This window comes from Carcharodon carcharias, chromosome 1 (genome assembly GCF_017639515.1).
Source record: "Carcharodon carcharias isolate sCarCar2 chromosome 1, sCarCar2.pri, whole genome shotgun sequence".
In the NCBI taxonomy this organism is placed as follows: Eukaryota; Metazoa; Chordata; class Chondrichthyes; order Lamniformes; family Lamnidae; genus Carcharodon; species Carcharodon carcharias.
The window spans coordinates 83,116,876-83,143,325 of NC_054467.1; the positions used below are offsets into that span (position 1 = coordinate 83,116,876).

The 26,450-nt window shown below is 42.5% G+C and overlaps 1 protein-coding gene across 1 annotated transcript; it reads left to right on the forward strand.

The window, feature by feature from the left end:
* The first annotated feature begins 613 nt into the window (after nucleotides 1-613).
* Nucleotides 614-26,136, forward strand: lrit3b (leucine-rich repeat, immunoglobulin-like and transmembrane domains 3b). Its single transcript, XM_041200525.1, has 4 exons — nucleotides 614-729; nucleotides 2,929-3,398; nucleotides 9,956-10,261; nucleotides 25,085-26,136. The coding sequence occupies exons 1-4, from the start codon at nucleotides 614-616 to the stop codon at nucleotides 26,134-26,136; spliced, it is 1,944 nt and encodes a 647-aa protein (XP_041056459.1).
* The last annotated feature ends 314 nt before the right edge of the window (nucleotides 26,137-26,450 follow it).

Genomic DNA, 26,450 nt, shown 5'->3' on the forward strand with positions numbered 1-26,450 from the left:
GCCACACAAGGGCTGATTCAAAGAGCACTTTAATCAGTGCAGTCACCTACTTAAAAGTGGATCTTCCTCAGTCAAACACTACTATTAATAGCCAACTGCTTGGACTAAACCATTTTCCATCTATTTAAGGGAAATATTTTAATTCTTCATTTTTCCTGTGGACAGTTAGAATTGCGACAATGTACTTAACAAATCTTTTGTATTTTGTATACCTTCAGAATTTGGTGCTTTTTCTTGCAATATGCCAATTTCAGTTATAAATGATGAATTGTTGAACTGCTAATCAAAATCTTCATTTATTAACTCGTTTAAGAACAAAATTTAAATCTGATGCACCAACAAAGTACCAGTCATAAAGAGATAAAAAGAATATTGTATCTACTAAACAGAACCAAGCATAGGTTATTCCGTGTTCAATAATACCTCACTAAATATATCTGGTTGAAAACTAAGCTCTTTCCAGGGATACCTGAAGGTTACTTGACCTACAAATCTCAGCTAATCTCACGTAATCCTCTGTTTCCAAACTGATTCCTCCATGGACTGAAATAGAAGACGTGTAGAAATAGGGACTGAAAGCTTTATTTGTGCCTAGTTTAGTTGACTTTGAAACATGTACCTGATTGCTGTCTTTTGCTTGCTGGCCACAATTTTCACAAAAGTATCTTCCTTCTGTCCTTCTCAGTGTACCTGTATTTTCCATGGCAGAGGTGATGGCACTGGGACCAGGTAAGTCAATTAAATATAAATAGACAGACAGATGGGAACAGTTCTACAGCTAGACAATGCTTTGTAAAATGCAAAGTAATGCACTAAATTTTGAATCTAGTTATTTTTTCAAACACTCCTGTAACAGTGTTCAAAAACCACATGTTTAAATAATCACTAATAATTTCTATGCAATGTATATTCTTGATGCTCTTCAACAGTGTGAGCATATAATTAATGTTCATTCTGCAGGAGTGTCAATGAATACACACTATGTATTATGATGTGCCTACACTATAGATTTTAGTATCTGATAACACAATGCCAATAAGGCAGAAGTATACTTCCAATTCTGAACTGGGTTGAAGCACATTTTACTGTACAGTGACAAAATATCATTAAATGGGAATGCATACATCTCTCAGAGCTGAGAGTTATTTTTGATAGGATTTTTCTTCAGAAAGCGTGGCTGTTATATGAGTTATATGGAACTATACTAGATAGTACAAACATCATTTAGAACTCATATATATGATGTTTCATAGTCTACTCTATTTAGATCCCACCTTCAGCCTAAATGATCTGCTCAAGGGGTTCAGATGATATCATAAACCAACCATGATGTATTGAATATGAAGATTAATTACAAATTTTTTTCAAAAACATTTTTTCTTTCTTTTTTTGTATAAATAGCACACAGCGTTCATGCTAAGACATGAGAACTAACTTTACAAGGAGTCTTGTCCACTGCACATTGGGGATTTGGACATGTGCTCCCAATGATTTTTCCATCCATCAAAATTAATGCATCGAAAATTGTTAGGGGGAGGGGAGGGGTATGTGACTGTCATCTTTTTTGTTTACGGTTTCGGAAAAATAGAAAAATAGATGAAATGTTGGTTTTGTAGCAGTGGAAAAAAACATATTCCAACTTTTATATATTGCTTCTCACATCACTTTTAAATTTCATCTTTGGTTCTAATTCCATGACCTTGCTTTCTCAGATGGGAGCCACACTTGAAAGGGATGTAGATTAAATATTTGGCTACACTATGGCCCAACTAGAGCTCCTTACAAGCATAGCTTTCCACTGGAAGTATGAAAATAGCCCTTCAGTCTCCATTGGGGAAATCTGTTGCCACAGGGCGCTTAATTTTATTTAGTTTTTTTAAATGGTTCATGAAATGAGTGTCGCTGGCAAGGCCAGCATTTATTGCTCATCCCTAATTGCCCTCAAAGAGGTAATGGTGAGCCACCTTCTTGAACTGCTGCTGTTTAAAATTCATATATTGCATGTTGTTAATTTTGTTTTATTATATGTTGGACTGTTCTTTCTGTGTACCTGTTCCCCTTTGTTTATTTTCAGTATATCCTAAATGATTTTGTTAATTTCTGAAAAATGCTTTATTCTACAGGTCCTGTGAGTGTAAATCTATGGTCATTCATTCAGTTACACAGCATTTTGGACACAAGCTGTGTTGAGTTTCTTTTGACCAATCATCAAAAATCCTAATTTATAATTCACACATGAAGGAGGAATAAAAGTAATAATTACATTTAGTCACTTAATAATACAGAACCTGAGCACAGTATAAAGTTATAAAAACAAAAAAACTGCGGATGCTGGAAATCCAAAACAAAAACAGAATTACCTGGAAAAACTCAGCAGGTCTGGCAGCATCGGCGGAGAAGAAAAGAGTTGACGTTTCGAGTGAGGACTCGAAACGTCAACTCTTTTCTTCTCCGCCGATGCTGCCAGACCTGCTGAGTTTTTCCAGGCAATTCTGTTTTTGCACAGTATAAAGTTATTGCTTTCCCAACATTGATATTCTTGCAATTGTCCTGATGAGTGCAAGACAAAAAGCTTTGAGAAAATGTCTTTTTTCAGCAATACTCAATAATTACATTAAAAATATTCTTCTTCTTAACAGAAGTAAATAAAAAGTGATCACATGCACTTTTAAATTACAGATTTAAATTGTTGATGTAATCATTTAGGTAAAGATGGAGGCATAAGATTGCCAATCCAGTTCTGATATAAACAGAAGAAGCCACAAACCCTATAACAGCTCTGGAAGCTGATAAATGTATATTAATATCCAGATTAAAGTCCTTTCTCTTGTATATGTTATTTAAGTAGGTTAATTGAAAGTGAAACAACATGAAGAATATTCTAAGAAAATAGAATCACCAAATAAACTGAACATTTTCTTTTTCCAGGTCCGTTTTATGCAATGACCCAGATATGTCTGAGATCCCTGTCAATGTTCCAGTGGATACAGTTAAACTTCGTGTTGAAAAAACTGTTGTTCGACAACTTCCACGTGAAGCATTTTATTACCTTGTGGACTTAAGATATCTCTGGTTAACATATAATGCCATCAACACCATAGATCCTCGTAGCTTTTATAATTTAAAAGAACTCCATGAATTGCGCCTTGATGGAAATATGTTGTCTACCTTTCCTTGGGATTCGCTGCAGGAAATGCCAAATCTTCGAACTCTTGACTTGCACAATAACAGACTGTCAACCATTCCTGCTAATGCAGCTCGATACCTCAGAAATATAACCAATTTAGATATATCTAGTAATGAACTCACCACACTGCCATCTGACTTGTTAGACATCTGGCCTGCTAATGCAAGGTATCAAGTTTTTGATAAAGATCCATTGCAGAGAGTAATCCTAGGTAAGTGCTAGTCAACTCCTTCTGCCAAAAGACAGAAACAAGAATAACAACTTGCATTTACATTGCATCTTTAACATATTAACATGTCAAGAGTGCTTCACAACAGGCCATGGAAGGATTTGTAAATGAGTATGAAGATTTTGAAATCAGTGTGCTGAGATGGAAAGCCAATAGAGTGAATGAGTATTGGGTAATAGATGAAGATCAGCAGGACTTAGTGCAGTAAAGGATGTGGTTACTGGAGTTCTGAAAGAGTTAGAAAAAATAATAATTAACATTAAAATAACAATACTGGTGTTAATGGACTTGGTAAACAGCAATCAACAGTGGTTCAGAAGGGAAAGATCCTACCTGGCCGCATACCTTGACTTCTTTGAGAAAGTGGCACCCCAACCTGGTTGGATCTGAGAATCAAACTGATGCAGTACTTGGAGAATGAGAGGGTTTAGTTAGATAGATGAACCGATACAAGTCAAATGGTCTCCTCATCCATATTATCTTGTAATATTTCACATTGCAGTAAGAATTTTCTTCTGAGTTTTAAAGTGTTTTAGTTCAGCCTGGAACTTGGATCTTAAATCTAAATAAAACAAACACTGTAGGTATGAGGAGCAATTTGGTTAAGATAGATTGGGGAACTACATTAAAAGATTTGATGGCAGATACACAATGGCTACTATTAAAAAAATTAATAGAAAATTTGCAACAAATGTACATTCCTAAAGGCATGAAAACCCATAGAAAAAGTTATCCAACCTAACAAGAGAAGTTAAACATAGTATAAGATCAAAGGATGAAGCTTATGATTTTGTCAACTACAGTAATAAACCTGAGGATTCGAGGGAGTTGAGAATTCAGCAAAGCAAGACTAAGAAGCTGAAAGGAAAGAGAAAAGAAGATATAAAAGTAGTCTGGCAAGAGACAGGTATGTAAATAGGATGATAGTGAAAATGAATGTGGGCACATTGGAGGCATAGATAGGTGATATATTAAGGAATAAGGAAATTGCAGAGGCATTCAACTAATAGTTTGGGCTGAATTTTCCAGGCCATTTGGTGATGGGCTGGGAGGCAGGGTGGCTAGTAAAATGCGTGGGGAGCCTGTTTTCCCAGCCATATCACCAGCAGTGGGAAAGGTGGTAGTTCGGATGCCATCCGGAAGCCCAACTGAGCCACTTAGGTAGCCATTTAAGATCCACTTCCCACCTCTGTGGGCATTTTGCTCACATTGGACAGCTCCACCGCTGTGTGGGGAGGCCACCAGGTAAAATCTGGTGGCCACCCAGTGAGCACCAGGAGGGGGTGCTCCTTTATGGGTACTCCATGGCACATGGAGAGGCCCCTCCGCTGGAAATGGCTGTCATCTTGGCAACTGTTCTGTCAGTGCTCCATGACCTCCCTGCCCAATTACCATGACCTGCTGACTGGCCTCATCATTCCCCAACCCCACTTACCTCTCCTTGAGGGTGCCTGGTCATTGACAGACCCTCTCCCTGGCGTTGCAGCCTCAGCAATGGTGACTGCTAGCTGCTGCTGCTGCCCCAGGTTCTGCTGCTGGTTGAAGTTGGTTCAGTTCCCACTTTCAGACCAGCTGGCGGGACACTACAGGCAAAATTCAGAGTTTTGTATCTGTCTTTGTGATAGAAAACACAAGCAATATCCTAAGATAACAGGGAACCAAGGGTCTAGCGAGAATGAGGAACTTAAAGAAATCAGTCTAAGATAAGTATGAATAAATAGTACTGGAGAAATTAGTGGGACTAAGTGGTGAAAAATCCCCTGGACTTGACAACTTGCATCTTGCATTTTAAAAGGAGTAGCTGCAGAGATAGTGGATGCATCGATCTTGATCTTTCAGGATTCCTTAGATTGTAGAAGAGTTCTCAAGCATTAGAAGGTAGCAAACATAACTCCGCTATTTTAAAAAAACGGAAGAAAGAAAAAGTGAAACAATGGGCAGAGTTTTATGAGTCAGCGAGTGGGGGCGGGACCCGCTCGCTGATGCGTAAAATGATGCACAGTGACATCAGGGGGAACTCCGGATGTCACCGCGCCCAATTTAAATTTTCAGGAAGGCACGAGTGCAGCAAAATCAGCTGCGCGCCCGCTGACCTGTCAGAGGCCAATTGAGGCCATTGATAGAGTCAATTAAGTAATTAAAGGACCTACCCATCCAACCTTGCCCTGGCGGGAAATAGAAAAAACATGAAACCTCATCCACGGGCGGGATGAGGTTTCATGTAGGCTTTAAAATATTTTAATAAAGATTTTGTAAAAATTATGGACATGTCCCAATTCATGTGAAATTGTCACATGAGGGGACATGTAAGGGAAATTTTATTTTTCTATTTTTGTCTTTTTTACATTTACAGATGATCTCCCTGAGGCAGCACTTAGCCTCAGGGAGACGAGTATGCTCTTTTGTGCACATGCACGAAAGAGCACACTTTCAATTTTGGGATTCCTCCCCCGCCTGCACCGGGAGCACATAATGCTTCCACGCGGATGTCACGCTGGGCGGGCCTTAACTGGCCCACCCACATAAAATGATGCCGCGCCCCTGATCGGAGGCGCCGATCATAAGTGCACCCGTACCCGCCCACCCATCAACTTCCCCCTCGACGGAGGGCAAACTCAGCCCAGTAGGCCAGTTAGTCTAACATCAGTGATGACAAAATGCTAGGATCTATTATTAGGGATGTGGTGACAGGACACTTAGAAAATCATAATATGATTAAGCAGAGTCAACACTGATTTATGAAAGGAAATTCAAATTTGACAAATCTATGAAGAGTTTTGAGGAGGTAATTAGTAGAATGAATAAGGGAAGCCAGTGGATATTGTACGCTTGGATTTTCAAAGAGCATTTGATCAGGTGTCAGACAGGAGCTTATTATAAAAATGAGAATTTTATCAGGGTGGGGGGGTCGTATTGCTTGTCTACCACCACCCCGCACCACTGCCACACCCCACCCACATTACAAAAGTTGGTTCTGAACCGACTGATGTAAAGAAAAGACTGTCTTGCAGCAATAACACACTGCAGGGGGCTTTAGGTGCTTGAGAGTGGGACTTCCACCCCTCAGTGGGAGGAAGTCCCGCCCTTGAGAGTTGCCAGCTAATCCAATTGGCTGGCAGGTCCAACGGTTCCAGCAGTGCCAGAACTCAGTCGTAGGTGCTGTTGGGACTGCAAACAGGCCCTAGAAAGAAGATAAATATATCCTGGACCAAAGTAAATCCCGGGTGTTTAGGGCAGGAAGGGAACGGGGAGGCTATGGATTGGGATAAGGGGATGGAGCGGATGTTTCAGAAGCTAGGCGGGGAGGTACAAAGGGTGGATATCATCTTGGGTTGGATGTCATCGGTGCGCACAGGGCACCCCACCAAATGATGTGGCAGCTTTTTCCTTTTGACCTTTTTTACAGTTATTTTAAAACAGCCTTCCATCTCTTGCGCATGTCAACTGTATTATGGCATGGACAGTAGGGGAACATGTAAAATCCACCCTAAGAGTAAAGAAACCTTACTAAAATTATGCAAGGCATTGGTGTGGCCATATCTGGAGTACTGTGTATAGTTTTAGTAGCTTTACCTATGGAAGGACATACTTGCCCTAGAGGGGAAGCACGAAGGTTCACTAGACTGGTTGCCAGAATGAGTGTTTTCCCCAAGAGGAGAGATTGAATCGACTAGGCCTATATTCTCTGGAGGTTAGAAGAATCAGAGGTGATCTATTTGAAACATATAAAAGGGGTTTGACAGAGTGGATGCAGAGAAAATGTTTCCCCTGGCTGTTGAATCTAGAACATGTGGTTACAGTCTCGGAATAAAGGGTCAGCCATTTAGGACTGAGATGAGAAGAAATTCTTTCACTTAAAAGGTTGTGAATCTTTGCAATTTTATACCTTAGAGAGTTGTGGATGCTTAGTAATTGAGTATATTTAAGACAAGAGGGCAATAAATGTTTGGGTACTAAGGGAATTAAGGGATATGGGGATAGAGTGGGAAAGTGGAGTTGAGGTAAAAGATCAGCCAAGATCTTGTTGATTGACAGAGCATGTTTGAAGGGCAAAATGACCTCCTCTAACTCCTATTTCTTATGGTCTCATGTTCTTATATTGTGTAAAGTATTGGAATCAATCATTAAAAGTAAACTTATTGTCTGAAATTTAATGGGGGCTGTTCCAAACCCCTGCTGTAACTCAGTGTAGGATTGATGGAAACCCTAGAGAAATAATGTAAACTGAAATACGAAGAAGTTTTTCAACTCTTGGAGAAACAAAGTAAGCTGAGACAAAAAGAAGTTGTTTAACTCTTGTAGGCAATACAAAGAACAGTGACAGGATTTACACCTGGTGATCTGAAATGTAAAGAAGAGTTATATAGAGTGATATAAGGTTGCAAACCTTGCAGAAAAGGTAACTCAGTTGGTAGGACTCTTGCCTCTTGGTTAGAAGTTTTTGGGTTCAAGTCCCATTCCAGGACATGAGCTCAAGTCTATCATTGTGGAAGGGCTTCTGTCAGAGTTTTGGATGAGATATTAAACTGAGGCCCCACCTGCCCTCTCAGTTGAACATTAAAGATCTCATGGCACTATTTCGAAGAAGAGTAGGTGAGTTATCCCTGGTGTGCTGCCAAATATTTATCCCTCAATCAAAATCACAAAACCAGATTTCTAGCCATTATCACATTAGCATTGGGGGGAACTTGCAGTGTAAGTTCTTTATTTCCTACATTGCAAAAGTGACTACATTTCAAAAGTACTTCATTGGCTGTGAAGCATTTTGGGATGTCCTGTGGTCACGAAAGGCACTATATAAATGCAGGTATCCTTTTCTTTTAGATTAGAGTTCTGTCAAATAATTATTGAAACAAATCCTTGAATGAATACTTAGCTCTTTCAGGCTGCCACCACAATTTGTTGAAGGTTGTTGCTTTTTTGTAAAGGCTGGGAACATTGTCGTTCAGAGTATTGGGCATCTCCACTCAGCTCCTGATTATTTGCGACTTACCTACTTGTACTTCCAACTGGTGGTGACACTTTATACAAATTCCTGATCTATGATTTGCTGCATTTTAATAAAACTTATTCTTTCATGGATGTGGGCTTTGTTGGCTAGGCCACCATTTATTGCCCATCCCTGATTAAGAAGGTGGCAGTGAGCTGCCTTCTTGAACCACTGCAGTCCATGTGGTGTAGGTACACCCACAGTGCTGTTAGGGAGGGAATTCCAGGATTTTGTCCCAGCAATAGTGAAGGACCAGCGATATAGTTACAAGTCAGGATGGTGTGTGGCTTGGAGGGAATCTTGCAGGTGGTGATGTTCCCATGCATCTGCTGCCCTTGTCCTTTGAGGTTGTGCAGGTCGCAGGTTTGGGAGGTGCTGTCGAAGGAGCCTTGCTGAGTTGCTGCAGTGCATCTTGTATATGGTACACACTGCTGCTGCTGTGCATTGGTGATGGAAGGAGCGAATGATTTTTAATATGGTGGAAGGGGTGTCAATCACACATGCTGCTTTGTCCTGGATGGTGTCGAGCTTCTTGAGTGTGTTTGGAGCTGCACTCATCCAGGCAAGTGGAGAGCATTCCATCACACTCCTGACTTGTACCTTGTAGATGGTGGACAGGTTTTGGGGAGTCAGGAGGTGGGTTACTTACCACAGTATTCCTATCCCCTGACCTGCTCTTGTAGCTCTTGTTGCTGTTTCCTAATTAGCAAATCATGTTGTTTGAGGAAAACCCCAGTATTCATCTATCCCTAATTTCATTTCCAGTAGGGGGAGCAGCTGCCTGTTCCATAAAGGGTGTATCTGAAGTAGCTGCCTTCCCACAGAGGCTGGAAAATTGAGTGTCTGAAGTCAGTCCCTGGGTGCCATACGGTAATATCTTCTCCCCTCCCCTCAGAAATAAAGCCCATAATGGTTCCTTTGTAAAAAGGCTGCACTTAAATAAAACATTTTATCTTTCATGGGTTCAGGCCATATACGGTGGAGCCTAAATCTGCCATTTGACAGCTGTTTTCACTTCTTGTACTGGATGTCTAAGATCCACAAGCCACTGAGTGACTCAGAACATAGGATCTCAAGGTATTGAGCATCCTTGACCTCAGATCCGACCCTCCTGACCCTGCTTACTGCAGGTGGAAGCTCTGCTCCTTATAAAACCCCACAGATTCCACATTGTAAGCCAGGATATGGTCAACCTGAGCCTGACCTAATGTGCAACACAAACCTGCCAGAGCAACATCAGAATGCAAAGGAAAGGCACAGATTTTCAACACATCATATTGATCATTATTACTTTAATATCAAACTTAGGTTAAATCTAGTAAAGAATGCATTTGCAGAGGTGTCTGAAATCTCTAGAAAGATGGTAATAAATCTGCCTGCATGGAAATTAAGTATCTTTCCTGAAGGATGTTTTTAATAACAAGTTTTGGTTTGAGTAAATATTTTTGGGAATGACACACAAAACAAAGATTTTATAGACCACAACAAAAATGATCATTTTATTTATTTTCAAGAAAGCAATGGCCTTAAATATCTTTCTTTTCCTTAGGTTTCCAAGACAACCCATGGTTCTGTGACTGTAGGATATCAAAGTTAATTGAACTTTCTAAGTCAGAAGAAACACTAGTTATTCTCATGGATCCTCTACTGACATGTAGTGCACCTGACAATACTGCAGGTGTTTCATTCCAGAGAGTTGAACTTGAACAGTGCCTCAGACCATCAGTCATGACTTCAGCAACCAAAATTACATCACCAGTTGGAAGTAACGTCTTGCTCCGCTGTGATTCAACAGGATATCCAACTCCGTTGCTTGTCTGGTTCAGGGCAGATGGCTTACCAGTTAACTATACAGGTAATTCACCCAACAACAATTTGGATTCATATAGTGTCTCTAACATAGTAAAACATCCCAAGGCAATTAACAGGAGTGTGAGCAAACAGAATGTGACACCGAACCACATCAGGGGATATTAGGACATGCTGCCAGAGAGATAGATTTTAAGGAGTATCTTAAAGGAAGGTAGAGGGATGGATTTTCAGCTCAACACGAGGGCATGTGCCCGACACACATTAGCGTGAAATAACGCGTCCCGACATCATTGCGCACTCGTGCGATATTTCAGTTGGCAGGCTTGCACAGTAGTCAGCAGCATGCCCGCTGACAATTAAGAGGGCTGTTAAGTCCATTAATAAATTAATTAAAGTGCTTATCCAACCTTACTGTTGGTGGGTGGGCGGAAAGGCTGAGCAGCCTTTGGATTTTGAAACCGCATCCATGGGCAGGACAAGGTTTCCGATGTCAATTAAAAATAAAATAAATATTTTTAAATCTCATTTTTAACATGCCCCTGCTTGTGTGACAAAGTCACATGAGGGGACATGTTTATTTTAATTTTAAAATCTTTATTTTTCATGTTAAAAATCTTCAGTTCCCTGAAGCAGCTCTGTGCCTTCGGGGAGCTTTCACTGAACACACCCAAGCGCATGGGCTGACTTCCATGCATTCCCTCCTCCTCCCCCCAGGCAGCGTGTTTCAGCGTGCAATTCATGCCGGCTGGCTGTTAATTGACCGACCAGCGTGAAATTGCAGTCGGGGCCTGATTGTGAGTGGCAGTCGGTTTTGCGGCCGGTCCCAGGCCTGCCTGACGAGGTTAAAATCCTGCCCAGAGAGAGGTAGAAGGTTGGAGAGGCATAGAGAGGGAATTCCGGAGCTTAAGACCAGGCAGCTGAAGTCAAGGCCACCAAAAGATGGACCAGTGAAAATCAACCATGCTCAAAACACCAGAATTGGAGGGTTGCAGAGCTCTTGGAGGGTATAGAAATGAAAGAGGTTACAGAGGTAGGGAGGGTTGAGGACATGGATGGGTTTGCAAACAAGTATGATCATTTTAAAACTGAGGCACTGATGGACCGGTGCAATATAGGTCTGTGAGCACAGGGGTAATGAGTGAACCGGACTTGTTTTGATTTAGAATATGGGCAGCAGAGTTTTGGATGAGCTCAAGTTTCTGATTGGTGGTCAGCCAGGAGAGCATTGGAATGGTCAAGCAAAAGGTAACAAAAGCCTAGATGAAGATTCAACAGCAGGTAAATTGAGACAGTGCTGGAGATGAGCGATGTTGTGGAAATGGAAGTAGGCGGTCTTGTTAGAGTTGATATGCGGTTGGAATCTCATCTCACGGTCAGACAGAATGCCAAGGTTGTGAATAGTCTGGTTCAATCCCAGATAGTTACCGGCGTAAGGAATGGAGTCAATAGCTAAAGAACAGAGGTCAGAATTTTACGCTGCCCCTTGCAGGGTTTGAGGTGGGGTGGGGGGGTGCGGGGGGGAGCTTGAAATTGCTTGGACGGAATTCCATTCGGGTTCCTGCCACCCCTGCCTGGTAGTGATTTAACAATGGGCTGGGCAGGGCCTTGGGTGGGAAGCCCACCCTTGCCCCATTTAATGACCACTTAAGGGCCTTTTCCCGCCCGGCCTTAATCTTTAGGCTGCCGGGTGGATGTCAAATCAGGTGGGGGTGGGGTTGGTGGTGGGGGGAAGGCTGGAATTAAACTGAGTTCAATCTTGGGAGGGATTTGGGTTGGGAGGGGGTTGGGACGCCTCCATTAGAAGGCTCCTTCAGACTTGGGGCACCCTCCCCTTTGGGCCCGGTGACCTCTGGCCCTCCCTCCCCAACCGACCTATCCTCGAGACTCTGATCACCCCCCCTCACAAGCCCCCAGATATTATCTACTCTCTCTGCCCTGGGACCCCTGCCACTTTGCTGTCCGTCGGGCCCCGGGACTTAGTTCCAGGCAACTCTCTGCAGTGTCTCTTCCGGCTAGTACAGCGCTGTGCCTGGAGTGGCTGGAGAGCTGCCAGCCAATCTGATTGGCCAGCAACTCTCCAAGGCAGGACTTCCTCCTGAGTGAGGGCAGAAGTCCTGCCTTATACCAATTAACGCTCGTTAGAGCGTAAAATGGCATTGGGGCTACTGGTGTCAGCGGGGTATGTTCCCTGCCAATTTCTTGGATGACAGGTGCTTAAGATTCAGGCTAGTGTCTGTGGTGAGGACCAAAGACAATGGTTTCAGTCCTCACATTATTTAGTTGATGGAAATTTCTGCTTTTCCAAGACAGCATGTTGGCCAAATAGTGTAGCAAATCAGAGAATGGAGGAGTTGAGATGGGTGGTGCTGAGATAGAACTGGATGTCATCAGTGTACATGTGAAATCTGATGCATTTTTGGATCAAGGGCAACATGTAGATGAGAAATGGGAGGTAGTCAAGGATTGGTCCTTGGAGAACTGCAGAGACAGTGATGCATGAAGAGAAGCCAATGCAGGTGAATATCTTGTTATGACTGGACAGATAAGAATGGAACCAGGCGAGTACAGTCCCACTCAACAAGATAATGGAGGAGGGGCATTGTAGGAGAATGGTGTGGTCAACCATGAAAAAGGCTGCAGGCTGCTTGGGAAGTATAGTTTTCTGTAGTCAAAGTCATATAGAATATTATTTTTGACTAAGAGCTGTTTCAATGCTGTGGCAGGGGCAAAAAACCTGATTGGACAGGTTCAAACATGGACGTACATGTAAACATATGAATTAGGAGCAGGTTAGGCCATTCAGCCCCTCGAGCCTGCTCCGCCGTTCAATAAGATCAAGGCTGATCTGATTTTAACCTCACATTTCTGCCTACTCCTGATAAGCTTTCACCCCTTGCCTTCTTTTTATTCATTCATGGGATGTGGGCATCGTTGGCTGGGCCAGCATTTATTGCCCACTCCTATTGGCCTTGAGAAGGTGGTGGTGAGATGCCTTCTTGAATTGCTGCAGTCCATGTGGTGTTGGTATACCCACAGTTCTGTTAGGGAGGGAGTTCCAGGATTTTGACCCAGTGACTGTGAAGGAACAGCAATATATTTCCAAGTCATGATGGTGAGTAGCTTGCAGGGAAACTTCCAGGTGATGGTGTTCCCATCTATCTGCTCCCCTTGTCCTTCTAGATGGTAGTGGTCGTGGGTTTGGAAGGTGCTGTCTAAGGAGCCTTGGTGAATTCCTGCAGTGCATCTTGTAGATGGTACACATTGCTGCTACTGTTCATCAGTGGTGGAGGGAATGAATGCTTGTGGATGTGGTGCCAATCAAGTGGGCTGCTTTTTCCTAGATGGTGTCAAGCTTCTTGAGTGTTCTGGGAGCTGCACTCTACCAGGCAAGCAGAGAGTATTCCATCACACAACTGAACTGTAAATGGTGGACAGGCTTTAGGGAGTCAGGTGGTGAGTTACTCGTTGCAGGATTCCTAGTCTCTGACCTGCTCTTGTAGCCACCGTATTTATTTGGCTAGTCCAGTTCAGTTTCTGGTCAATGGTAATCCCCAGGATGTTGATAATGGGGGATTCAGCAATGATAATGCCATTGAATGTCATGGGGTGATGGTTAGGTTCTGTCTTGTTGGAGATGGTCATTGGCTGGCATTGGTGTGGTGTGAATGTAACTTGTCACTTTTCAGCTCAACTTGGATTTTGTTCAGGTTTTGCTGAATTTGGACATGGACTGCTTCAGTATCTGAGGAGTTGTGACTGGTGCTGAACATTGTGCAATTATCAGCTAACATCCCCTCTTCTGATCTTACGATGGAAGGAAGGTCATTGATGAAGCAGCTGAAGGTGGTTGGGCCTAGGACACTACCCTGTGGAACTCCTGCAGTGATAACCTGGAGCTGAGCTGATTGACCTCCAACAACCACAACCATCTTCCTTTGTGCTAGATATGACTCCAACCAGCAGAGAGTTTTCCCCCAGATTCCCATTGAGTCCAGTGTTGCTAGGGTTTCCTAATGCCACACTCGGTCAAATTCTGCCTTGATGCCAAGGGCAGTCACTCTCACCTCACCTTGGGAGTTCAGCTCCTTTGTCCATGTTTGAACCAAGGCTGTGATGAGGTCAGGAGCTGAGTGATCTTGCCGGAACCCAAACTGGGCGTCAGTGAGCAGGTTGTTGCTAAACACGTGCCACTTGATAGCACTGTTGATGACCCCTTCCATCTCTTTATTAATGAACGAGAGTAGACTGATAGGATAGTAATTGGTCAGGTTGGATTTGCCCTGCTTTTTCTGTGCACAGGGCCTGGTAGATGCCAGTGTTGTAGCTGTACTGGAATAGCTTGGCGAGGGGCGCAGCAAGTTCTGGAGCACAAGTCTTAAGTACTATTGCTGGAATATTGTCAGAGCCCATAGCCTTTTCAGTATCTTGTGGCTGTTAGCCGTTTCTTGTTATCACGTGGAGTGAATTGAACTGGGTGAAGACTGGCATCTGTGATGCCGGGGGCCTCCTGAGGAGGCCAAGATGGGTCATCCACTCAGGAATTCTAGCTGAAGATTGTTGCAACTCCTTCAGCCTTGTCTTTTGCACTGATGTACTGGGCTCCTCCATCACTGAGGATGGGGATATCTGTGAATCTTCCTTCTCCAGCAAGTTGTTTAATTGTCCTCCAACATTTGTGAATGGATGTGACAGGACTGCAGAGCTTGATCCATTGGTTGTGGAACTGCTTAGCTTGGTCTATCACTTGCTACTTATGCTTTTTGGCATGCAAGTAGTTCTGTGTTGTAGCTTCACCAGGTTGACACCTCATTTTTAGGTTTGCCTGGTGCTGCTCCTGGCATGCCCTCTTGCACTGTTCATTGAACCAGGGTTGATCTCCTGGCTTGGTGGCAATGGTAGAGTGGGGGATATGCCAGGTCATGAGATTACAGATTGTGTTTGAGTACAATTCTGCTGCTGCTGATGGTCCACAGCGCTTCATGGAGGCCCAGACTTGAGTTGCTAGATCTGTTCAAAATCTATCCCATTTAACATGGTGGTAGGGCCACATAATCCGATGGAGGGTATCATCAATATGAAGACAGGATGCATCTGTGGCAGGCAGGTTGGTGAGGATGAGGTCAAGTATGTTTTTCCCTTTTGTTGGTTCCCTCACTACCTGCCGCGGACCCAGTCTAGCAGCTAAGTCCTTTTGGACTCAGCCAACTCAGTCTATGGTGGTGCTGCCGAGTCAGTTTTGGTGATGGACATTGAAGTCCTCCACTCAGAGTGCATTCTGCGCTCTTGCCACCCTCAGTGCTTCCTCCAAGTGATATTTAACATGGAGGAGCATTGCTTCATCAGCTGAGGGAGGACGATACGTGGTAATCAGCAGGAGATTTCCTTGTATTTTATTGCCCTGATGCCATGAGTCTTTATAGGGTCTGGAGCCAATGTTGAGGACTCCCTTGGTAACTCCCTCCCGATGGTGTACCACTGTCTCGCCACCTCTGCTGGCTCTGTCCTTCTGGTGGGACAGGACATACCCAAGGATGTTAATGGTGGTGTCTGGGACACTATCTGTATGTATGATTCTGTGAGTATGACTATGTCAGGCTGTTGCTTGACTAGTCCATGAGACAGCCCTCCCAATTTTGGTACAAGCCCCTGAATGTCAGTAAGAAGGACTTTGCAGGCCAACAGGGCTGAGTTTGCTGTTGCTGTTTCCGGTGCCTAGGTCGATGCTGGGTGGTCTGTCCAGTTTCATTGCTTATTGACTTGTTTTTAGCAGTTTGATGCAACTGAGTGGCTTGTTCGATCAGTTCAAAGGGCAGTTAAGAGTCAACTACATTACTGTGGATTTGGAGTCACATGTAGGCCAGACCAGGTAAGCATGGCAGGTTTCTTTCCCTAAAGGACATTAGTGAACCAGATACGTTCTTAAGACAATCAACAATGGTTTCATGGTCATCATTAGAGTCTTAATTCCAAATTTTTATTGAATTCAAATTCCACCATTTGCTGTGGTGGGATTCAAACCCAGGTCCCCAGAGTATTTCCCTGGGTCTCTAGATTACTAGTCTATTGTCAACTCCGTTATGCCATCACCTCCCCTAATCAAGAAGCTATCTACCTCTGTCTTAAAGATATTCAAAGACTCTGCCTCAACCACCTTTTGAGGAAGGGAATTTCAAAGTCTCACAATCCTTTCAGAGAAAAAAAATTAATCTCTGTCCTAAATGGGTGTCCCCATACTTTGAAACAGTGACCTTGAGTTCTAGATTCTCCCACAGGAGGAAACATTCTTTCCACATCCACCCTATCAAGTCCCCTCATGACCTTATATATTTCGATCAAGTCGCCTCTTACTCTTCTATACTCCAGCAGATACAAGCCTAGCCTATCTATCCTTTTCCTCATAAGACAACCTGCCAATTCCAGGTATTAATCTAGTAAGGCTTCTCTGAACTGCTTCTAATGCATTTACATCTTTTCTTAAATAAGGAGACCAATACTGTGCACAGCACTCCAGATGTGGTCTCACCACTGCCCTGTATAATTGATGCATAGCCTCCCTACCCTTGTATTCAATTCCTCTTGCAATAAACCATAACATTCTATTAGCTTTGCTAATTATTTGCTGTACCTGCATACTATTCTTTTGCTATTCATGCACAAGGACACCCAGATCCCTCTGAATCTCAGAGCTCTGCAATCTCTCACCATTTCGATAATATGCCTCTTTTTTTATTTGTCCTGCCAAAATGAACAACCTTACATTTTCCTACATCATACTCCATTTGTCAGATCTTTGCCCACTCACCTAACCTATCTATATCCTTTTGTAGCCTCCTTATTTCCTCTTCACAATTTACTTTCCTACCTATCTTTGTGTCATCAAATTTATCAACCATACCTTTGGTCCCTTAATCCAAATAATTTATATAAATCGTAAAGAGTCGAGGGCTTGGCACTGATCCCTGATGCCATTCATCCTGCCAACCAGAAAATGGCACAACCATACCTTCTTTGTTTCCTGTTAGCTAGCCACCCTTCTGTCCAAGCCAATACACTATGAGCATTTATTTTCCAACATTTGCTGTGGTGGGATTCAAACCCAGGTCCCCAGAGTATTTCCCTGGGTCTCTAGATTACTAGTCTAGTGTCAACTCCGTTATGCCATTGCCTCCCCTAATCAAGAAGCTATCTACCTCTGTCTTAAAGATATTCAAAGACTGCCTCAACCACCTTTTGAGGAAGGGAATTTCAAAGTCTCACAATCCTTTGAGAGAAAAAAAAATTCTTCATCTCTGTCCTAAATGGGTGTCCCCATACTTTGAAACAGTGACCTTGAGTTCTATAAGGTCATGAAGGGACTTGACAGGGTGGATGTGGAAAGAATGTTTCCTCTTGTGGGAGAATGAGGCACCTTATCAAATACCTTCTGAAAATCTAAATACAGTAAATCCAGTGGTTCCCGTTTGTCCACTGCACGTGTTACTTCTTCAAAGAACTCTAATATAGTGGGTAAACATGATTTGCCTTTCACAAAACCATGTTGACTCTGCCTGTTTACCTTGAGTCCATCTCAGTGCACTGTTATAACGTCTTCAATAATAGCTTATAACATCTTCCCTATGGCAGTTGTTAAGCCAACTGGCCTTTAATTTCCTACTTTCTGTCTCCCCCCTTTCTGAATAAAGGAGTTACATTTACTATTTTCCAATCAAATGGAACTTCCCCCAAATGTATTTAATTGTGGCAAATTAAAACCAACGCTTCAACTATCTCACTAGCCACCTCTTTTAAGACCGTAGGATAAAATCCATCAGGACTTAGGTACTTGTCAACTTGCAGTTCCAACAATTTGCTAAATATCACTTCCCTGGCGATTGTAATATTTTGAGTTTCTCCCTCCTTGCAATTCCTGATTTACAGCTTCGGGAAAATATGGGCATAGATTTGGAAAATGCTGATTCGAAGATGTATTGGAGGAGGTCAGGAGTAACTCTTCTGCCCGCCCTCTTTATGGCCAGTGGTGGATAGTTTGGGGAGATGAAAAGATTTAAACATTCAAGGACTTTGGCTAGGTAAGTGAGGTTGGAGATGGGTTTGGGTGGCATTTTAAATGTCCATGTGGTAGCTTACAAGCCAAAATGACCAACAACTTGCATTTATTAATACTTTTAATGTAGAAAAATGTCTTGAGGCTCTTCACAGGCGTATAGTCAGATAACAATTGACACGGAATCAAATAAGAAGGCATTAGGTCAGGTGACCAAATGCTTAGTCAAAAGGGGAAGTTTTAAGGAGCAACTTAATGAGGAGAGGGAGATGGAGAGGCAGAGGACTTTAGGTAGGGAATTCTGGAGCTTGGATTCTAGACAATTAAAGGCAACATTTCCAATGGTGAGGTAAAAGAAGAGGGTTTGTACAAGAGGCCAGTCTTGCTGCCCAGTGCTAGATAGCTTGGGGAAGTAAAATTAGGAGCATAATAAGATAAACATCCAAAAATAGCAGTAAAATAAATTAATTAATTTATCTAATTAATATCTAAGGGCATCTAATTAATGCTCTTCCTCTCATACATTAAGCCCTGCCTGATTCTTGCTTTAAGAAACCATTTGGTCAAACTATACAAACACCTTTCTTTATTGGTTGAAAATATATAAATGGACACTCAGAATCACGGAATTGTTACAACGCAGAAGGAGGTCATTTGGCTCATCATGTCGGTACTGGGTCTCCAAATGAGCAATTTACGTAATGCCATTCCCCTGCCTTCTCCCTGTAACCCTGCACATTCTTTTCAGATAACAGTACAATTCCCTTTTGAGTGCTTCAATTGAACCTGCCTCTATCTCTCCCTTAGGCACTGCATTCCAAACCTTTACCACTTGCTGCGTAGAAAAGTTTCTCCTCATGTTGCTCTTGCTTCTTTTACTAATTATTTTAAATTTTTGTCCCCTTGTTCTCGATCCTTTCACAAGTGGGAATAGTTTCTTCTTATCCACTCTTCCAGACCCCTATCAGTCTTCTCTTCTCCAAGGAAAGCAGTCCTAACGCCTCCACTCCATCTTCAGAACTGAAGTTTCCCATCCCTGGAACAATTTTTGCAATTTTTTCTGCACTTATCCAATGCTTTCACATTCCTCCTAATATGCCATGCCCAGAACTGGATGCAATACTTCAGCTGAGACAAAACTGGTGTCTTATGTAAGCTCAACAGAACCTCTTTGCTCTTGTGCTCTATGTCCCTATTAATAAAGCCCAGGATACTGCTTTATTAATCACTCCCTCAACCTGTCCTGCCACCTTCAATGACTTATGCGCATATACACACAGATGCCTCTGCTCCTGCACCCCCTTTAGAATTGTACCCTTTATTTTCATGTTCTTGAACATGTTTCCATGTTCTTCCTACCAGAATGAATCACTCATCTTCAGAGATGTGAGTTCTGGCTCCATTAATAATTGCTAGTAAATGAAGACAGACAAACAGGAAAATTTATTTGAAAAGAGTGAGAAATAGTATTAGAAAATAAGAGAATTGAGACAGATTTTCTTTACATTTTTACATATAATTATATTTTTTATATAATATATATTTCAATAATATACCACGATAATTAAGTTAGCTCAGTAAATTATTATTATGGAGTGAAATGACAATTGAACCTTTATATTAGCAACTTTAATGTACTAAAATGGTCCAAAATGGTTCACAGGATTGTGGTCAAACAATAACTGACACCAAGCCAAAGAAGGAAACATTTGGACAGATGATTAATTGCTTGATCAAAGAGGGGAGTTTTAAGGGGCATTTTAAAGGAGGAGAGAAAGAGATGGAGAGGAAGAGGTAGGGAATTTTGAAGTTTAGATTTCAGAATGCTGAAGGCATGGCTTCTCATCGTGAGGTGAAGAAAATGGCCAGAATGCGAATGAAATTAATGTAAGCGGAAAGGTTTAAAAATATCTGGCCATGGAGGACAAAATTGCTTGGTGATATCTGTACAGGAAGGATTGCCATGTTGCTTTACAAGTTTGCAAACTGAAAAAGAGATATGTTGGGTTTGCAATTAGTTTAGGGAGTTAACACAAAATGGGCAATAGCAAATCCTCACCATTAGTTCAATGGTAAAAATATTAAATTGTATAGGGTGTAAAATAAGCTGATTTGCTAACATTCATCTTGCATTGCTTCCAGTGACCAACTTTACGCCCTCTATGTTTAGCTGTCCTGTGCATTTCTCCAGAGACCTGCTGTCTCCATGCTAAAAGCTGCAGGGGCTGTACAGTTCGTACAAGATTTGTCAACAAGAAATTCTTGTGGAAGAAAGCAGCAATCTTTATGTTTAAAATTGATTGGGTATATAGTTAAGCAGCTCTTCAGACTTTCCCATTCAAAATTTGAATCTCCATGGAAATGAGGGTAGGATTTTGAAAATGAAATATCTCCAACCAAATAGAAGATTTTTGTATGAGCTATAAGAAGTAATAGTGTACAACAGGCATACCTTGTGCTTATTAATATTCCCTTGTAAGCTGCTTATTATCCTAAGTTTTTATATTACTTATCATTACCTTCTTTGACATGAGTACACTTGTTATGAACAGCTTACACGTCGGCCTGAATTTTTCCCACGTCGGGTGGGCTTGGCAGGAGCAGGCGGGGGTGGTCACGGAGCGAACGCTGCCAGCGATTGGCTCCGCACCTCCATTTTATGAGAGCGGGCCAATTAAGGCCCGCCCAGTGTAATATGCAAGCAGTAGTGCTCAGCCCTACCTGTGAGGGCAGGGGAAGGAGAGAGAGTCGGGGCTAGCACTCTTTTGCACGTGCACGCTTTTGAAAATAATAAATAAAATCAATAAACATTTAATGAAACATGTCCCTTCATGTGACTATGCCACATGAGATGGGGCATGTTTTTATTTTTCAGGAAAACTTTTTATTTAATTCATAAAAGCTTTCGGAAACCTCACTCACTTGTGGAAAAAATGTAAAGGCCGCTTGGCCTTTTCGCCTGCCTGCCAACGTGCAGTTGGACTGGCACCTTAACTTGACATTAATTAATTAATTAATGGCCTTAATAGACATATCAATTATCAGCGGGCGCGCAGCCGATGCCAGCACACGCCCACTGAATGAAACATTGCGCGTCATTTTAAGTGCCGGCGTGTCGGGCCTACCCCGCACGCTGACTGAAAAATCCTGGCCAGAAAGTTTTCCATGTTAAAAAAAAATCCCAAAGCACTTTTCAAGAAATTTGTGAACGTCAAAATGGGAGTGAGTATTCATTAGGGGCAGTGGCTAAACAAATGGCTACAGAAGTATATTTTGAGAAGGCTTTTGAAAGTAGGGAGGGAAGTAGCAAGGCAGAGGGGCCAAAGGAGAACCTGGAGTGAAGGGACAGGCTTGTTGAAGGTTTTGTGTAGGGCAGGAGATACAACCTTATTTATTCTGATTTTGGGAAGTATTCTGGGCCATAGTCTACAGGTGGTGTGCAGCTAAGTCATGGAGGGATTTGAAAACACAATAAGCATTTGAAAGTTCATATCAAAGTCACTGAATATATTTAAGAAGAAAATAGATAGATTTCTAGACTCTAAAGGTGTCAAGGTGCATGTGAAGAGAGCAGGGGTATGGCATTGAGATAGATGATCAGCCATGATCATATTCAATGGAGCAGGCTTGAAGGCCAAATGAGCTACTCCTCCTTTTTTCTATGTTTCTATGTTCCTATGTCATATGCTGGATTCCAGAGAGATGTACTGATGGAAAGGGACCTAGCAACCTTGCTGGGATTATCGCTTGGTAATACAAAACTTGAATTTTGCTGAAAAGAGATACATGTTGGCAAAGCTTTTCATCTTGCATTCATCAAGACAAACACAAGAACTCCAAATTTCAAATGATCACATCAACTTATACTGCAGGAGAAAAAAGTGCTGATTGGTTGGCAAATTGACTCTGAGTGAGTGAGGCATTGCCATGGAGGAAGCAACATTACCATGGAGAAAGCAAACTATGGGCTCCCCAAACTTCTGGATATTCTAAAAAAAGTGCAAAGCTTGAACATATTCCTTTTGTTTGCAGAGAATGGGTTCCTGCATATGAATGTACGTTGCATCTAGCAAGTGTAAATGAGCCACGTTACAAGCTCAACTGATTATCTTCAATTCGTTGTTAGTTTAGCTATTAGTCCACTCAGGATTGTTCAGCGAGTGTTGCCCAATTGTGGAATCACATCTAAGAATAGACATTTTGTTTTGGGCTTTGCAAATATGGACTTGTTGTGTATGGTCTGTATGCTGTCTGTTATGAACAGTCAAAGGAACATATTAAAGTGCTTGAACTTCTGCGGAGTGGCAGTCAAAGTCAGATTGCCACTCTGCTCCTAGTTTCGCACCTGAAAATCCAGCCAATCCTTTCTTGCCCGACCTTCCAACTCAAGCTGGGAGAGAACTGTGTAGGGCAATGCATTCCTGAGGCTTTCAGTCGAAGGCTGCAGAGTAGTAGGTAAGGAGGTCATGTCCCTTTTTTATGGCATTAGCTACCACGAAGCAGATACATTTAAAGGTCCAGCCGCTTTCAGAAGCCATGGAAAAGGTAGGTTTGTAAGGTAAGTGGGCAGGATTGGGGGATGGGTTGGATGAGGTAGTTGGCAAGGAGTTGGTCTGTTGGGGTGTTCAGATAGTCAGTGGGGGTTGGATGGTCATGGCGGGGTCAGTCAGGAGAGGGTTCCTGGTTAGGGGTTTGGATGGTCGGAGAGGTGGAGGTCATGAAGGGGTGAAGGCTGGGTTGTTAGTGGGGGGGGAATCGGTCAGGGGGAATTGGGCGGGGGGGTCAGTAGGGTGTGTTGGTTGGGGGGGTGGGGTCAGTTGGCAGGGGAGTCTATCGGAAGGGGTCGGCCTGGGGATGTTGGTCAGGGGAGGCAGCCTGGGGGTGTTGGGTGGGGGGGGTCAGTTGGTTGGGGGGTTGGGTTGTCAACGGGGGTGTAGGGGTCAAGTGGTCAGTGGGGTGGAGGTCAGTCAGCGGGATCAGTTTGGGTAGTTGGGGGGGTTCAGTTGGGGATCATGTGGTCAGGAATGGCCATTGGGGGCAGGTCAGTTGGTCGGTGGCAGGGACCTTGTAGTCGGGTGGGGTGGTAAGTGGGGCGGGGGGGCAGTGGTCGGTGGGGAGGGGTCAGGTCATCAGGGAGGCCCCATGGGGGTGTCTGCATTTAGAGGGAGTCCTATGAGGGGTTGGGGGTGTTGGGAGTCAATACTATAGTTACCCAGTAATTATATGTGGTTTTATTTGTAACTTTTCCTGGGTAACTATTACGGTATGGCAGTCAGAACCATCTGAAGTTTGTGATTTAAATTGTACTTTCTGATGGTTCTGATTGTAGGGCAATTACCCATCAGAAGTTTGAAATTCCCAGACAATTGCCAGGTTGGGGACTTCCAGGGTTTGTAGGGGGGTGTTTCCTCAGTGTATCTTTGGTGTAGCCCCTCCGCCTCCCTCCCACCTCCCCCACTCCCATCCCCTGCCCGGTGTAATGCTTCGGAGCCAGGAAGTTAGGGGTGATTGTTTGATTCGACGAGCCAATCATTGGGATGTAAGGCCCACGTACCAGGCATTGCACTGGCGCTGAAATGCATGACATAGTTCAATTGTGTGGCAGGCAGGACATCAGAAAACTTGAACTACAAGTAAGCAAGTTGTTTCAGCTGCTATTATCCAGTGATATTTAGTATAGTGGTATTTTCCACTAATAGGATGCTGCCGTCAGTCAAACGTTAGGCTCATTGAATCAGACAACATGTTCTTTTGACTGTTTGTAATAGGAAGCGTGCAGATTGTACTTAAACAGCCCGCGCTTGCAAGACCCAACACAAAATGTTTACTGAAAGACATGATTCTGCGATTGGGCAGTACTTGCTGAATTTAACCGATGTAAGGTAATCAACCGAGTCCATAATGTGTCTCATTTACACTTGCTAGAAGTGACATATATTCACGTGCAGGGACCTGTTCTCTGCAAACAAAAGGAATATGTTCAAGCCTTGTAACTTTTTTGAATTACCCGGAAGCTTGGGGACCCCAGTAGTTCCTGATTGCTTTCTCCATGCCAAAGCCTTGGCCAATCAGCACCCTTTTCTCCTGTAATGTAAAGTGTGATTGTTTGAAATTTGGCATTCTTGTGTTTGTCCTGATGAATGCAAGACAAAAAGCTTTGGTAACAGGTCTCTCTTTTCAGCCATACCACTGAGATTGTGAGGTGGGCATATGCCCAGCACATTTCCACTGAGATACACCAACAGCACTTTGAGTGCTTTATTTCCATCACGGCACTGACACACCAGCTGTTTCTGCCAGCAGGACTTTCAGAGGCGAGCGATTTTCTCTTGTGTTTGGGGTGGGGTGGGTGGTTGTAAGGTGGTGCAGCAATTTTTTCCTGTAAAGATCTGCTCCATGGGGTGTAAGAATTTGGGAAATGGGCCATATTATAGGGCAGAGACTATTATTACAGTTGTATTAAATGACTCTTGAATCTCACGGAATATGAATTGAAATGTTCCACATTGTTTCTTTTTTCTGAACTATTGCTGCAATAATAATTTTGTCTTCAGATTGTCTGCAATTATTTTTATTCCATTCAATTATAAGTCCATTGACTTGGACTTAATACTTAAAATACTCTGATTCCATCACAAGGCAAGTCTCAAAATTTGTTCAATGATCAGTAAGAATAATTCCAGTTTTGGATCAGTTGCATTTAATTATGGTGAAAATATTAAAACCCTTAAATTGAAAAGCCCAATTAAAGATATTTTCAATTATTATTGTTATTCTGTGCTAATTAATTTCTCCACTACTTTAAAATGCCTTTTCTTTCAGTCATCCAAGAATCACCGGCAGATGGAATCCGATGGTCAATAATAAGTTTGACGGGAATTTCCTATAAGGATGCTGGTGTATACCGATGTAAAGCAAAAAATCTGGCAGGAGCATCAGAAGCATTTATTACTCTCACTGTTGTAGGAACCGTTACTACAGCTCCCCCACAGAGGAGGAACTTTTTCAAGAAATCGAGCACAGAACAAAATAATTCAACCCAAGCAAATATGGAACAACAAATGGAAAGTTTGACAACCGAAACGCTGTTTTCTATCTCCACCATGGCGCCAGCTAAGAAAAAGATCGCTCCTGTTGACCAAGCTATGCCCGTAGCAGATGAAAGAAAGCTCACCAAGGTGGAAGTAGAGGGAAATTCAAACAAAGTAACTCAACAAGTCAATGGGAACAAGAAAGAAAGCCTATCTTTAAATACAACCACAACACCAGAACAAAATGTTATTATTAAAAATCTGAGAGTTATCAGTGAGACGGATCAGAAAGTCTCTGTGAGCTGGAAAGTTTCAGATTATCGACATGGCACTGCCTTAAACGTAGTCTATTCAAAGTATGGTGAAAAAGATGTGCAGAAGATCAATATAGACCCTAGCAAAAACAAAATATCAATAGGCGGATTAACGCCAAACACAAAATATATAGCATGCATATGTCCAAAGGGAATCCAACCTAAAAAAGAACAATGCATAGTTTTCTCAACAGAGGGAGAACCCAACACAAGTAGCCATCGAAATCTGTTGATTATTATTGGTGTTATTATGGGGTCTGTTATCGTAGCAGGACTCCTTTTTGTGCTGTGTTATGTTGTAAACAAAGTCAACTGCAAACGGAGAAAAACTGCAGAGCAGGAGCTAATCAGAGATTCGTACGTGAAATTTGAAACACTGTCACTCAGGCCACAGCCAGGGAGCAGAGGGAATGACCTATGGACTCGGCGTGACACTGAATCCCAAATGCTACTGTTGTGCTCAAGATTCAGCATAGATTCACAGATGACCTTCAAAAGTGACAGTTCTAGGTCTGAGTATCTTTGCTGATTTGTACAGCAGTGTACAACAGAATAACATCCGCCTGATTTCTGCCTGTTTTTGATTGTCTGTTAATGTGTGCATGTACAGAGAGAAACACAGATTTATACAAGATCATTGTTTTTCAAAGCATATTCAATATATCAATTGTTATTTCATACTGAATACAAAACTTCATAAGGTTTAACTTTGTAATAAAATTGCTTGTGTCTGTTGTGACCATCATCTACATTGTGAGCTTCAAGTATTTCTGTCAATTTTCTTCTTCTAAGCTTTAAATCTCTGACCTTGAAACCATACAGGATAACTCCACTGACCTAATC

Bases quoted from the DNA above. Each gene is read 5' to 3' on its own strand.
- lrit3b (XM_041200525.1), top strand. From the start codon at position 614: ATGTACCTGATTGCTGTCTTTTGCTTGCTGGCCACAATTTTCACAAAA. The intron at 3,399-9,955 runs GTAAGTGCTAGT...TCTTTTCCTTAG, and splicing joins ATTGCAGAGAGTAATCCTAG to GTTTCCAAGACAACCCATGG. The intron at 10,262-25,084 runs GTAATTCACCCA...CTTTTCTTTCAG, and splicing joins CTTACCAGTTAACTATACAG to TCATCCAAGAATCACCGGCA.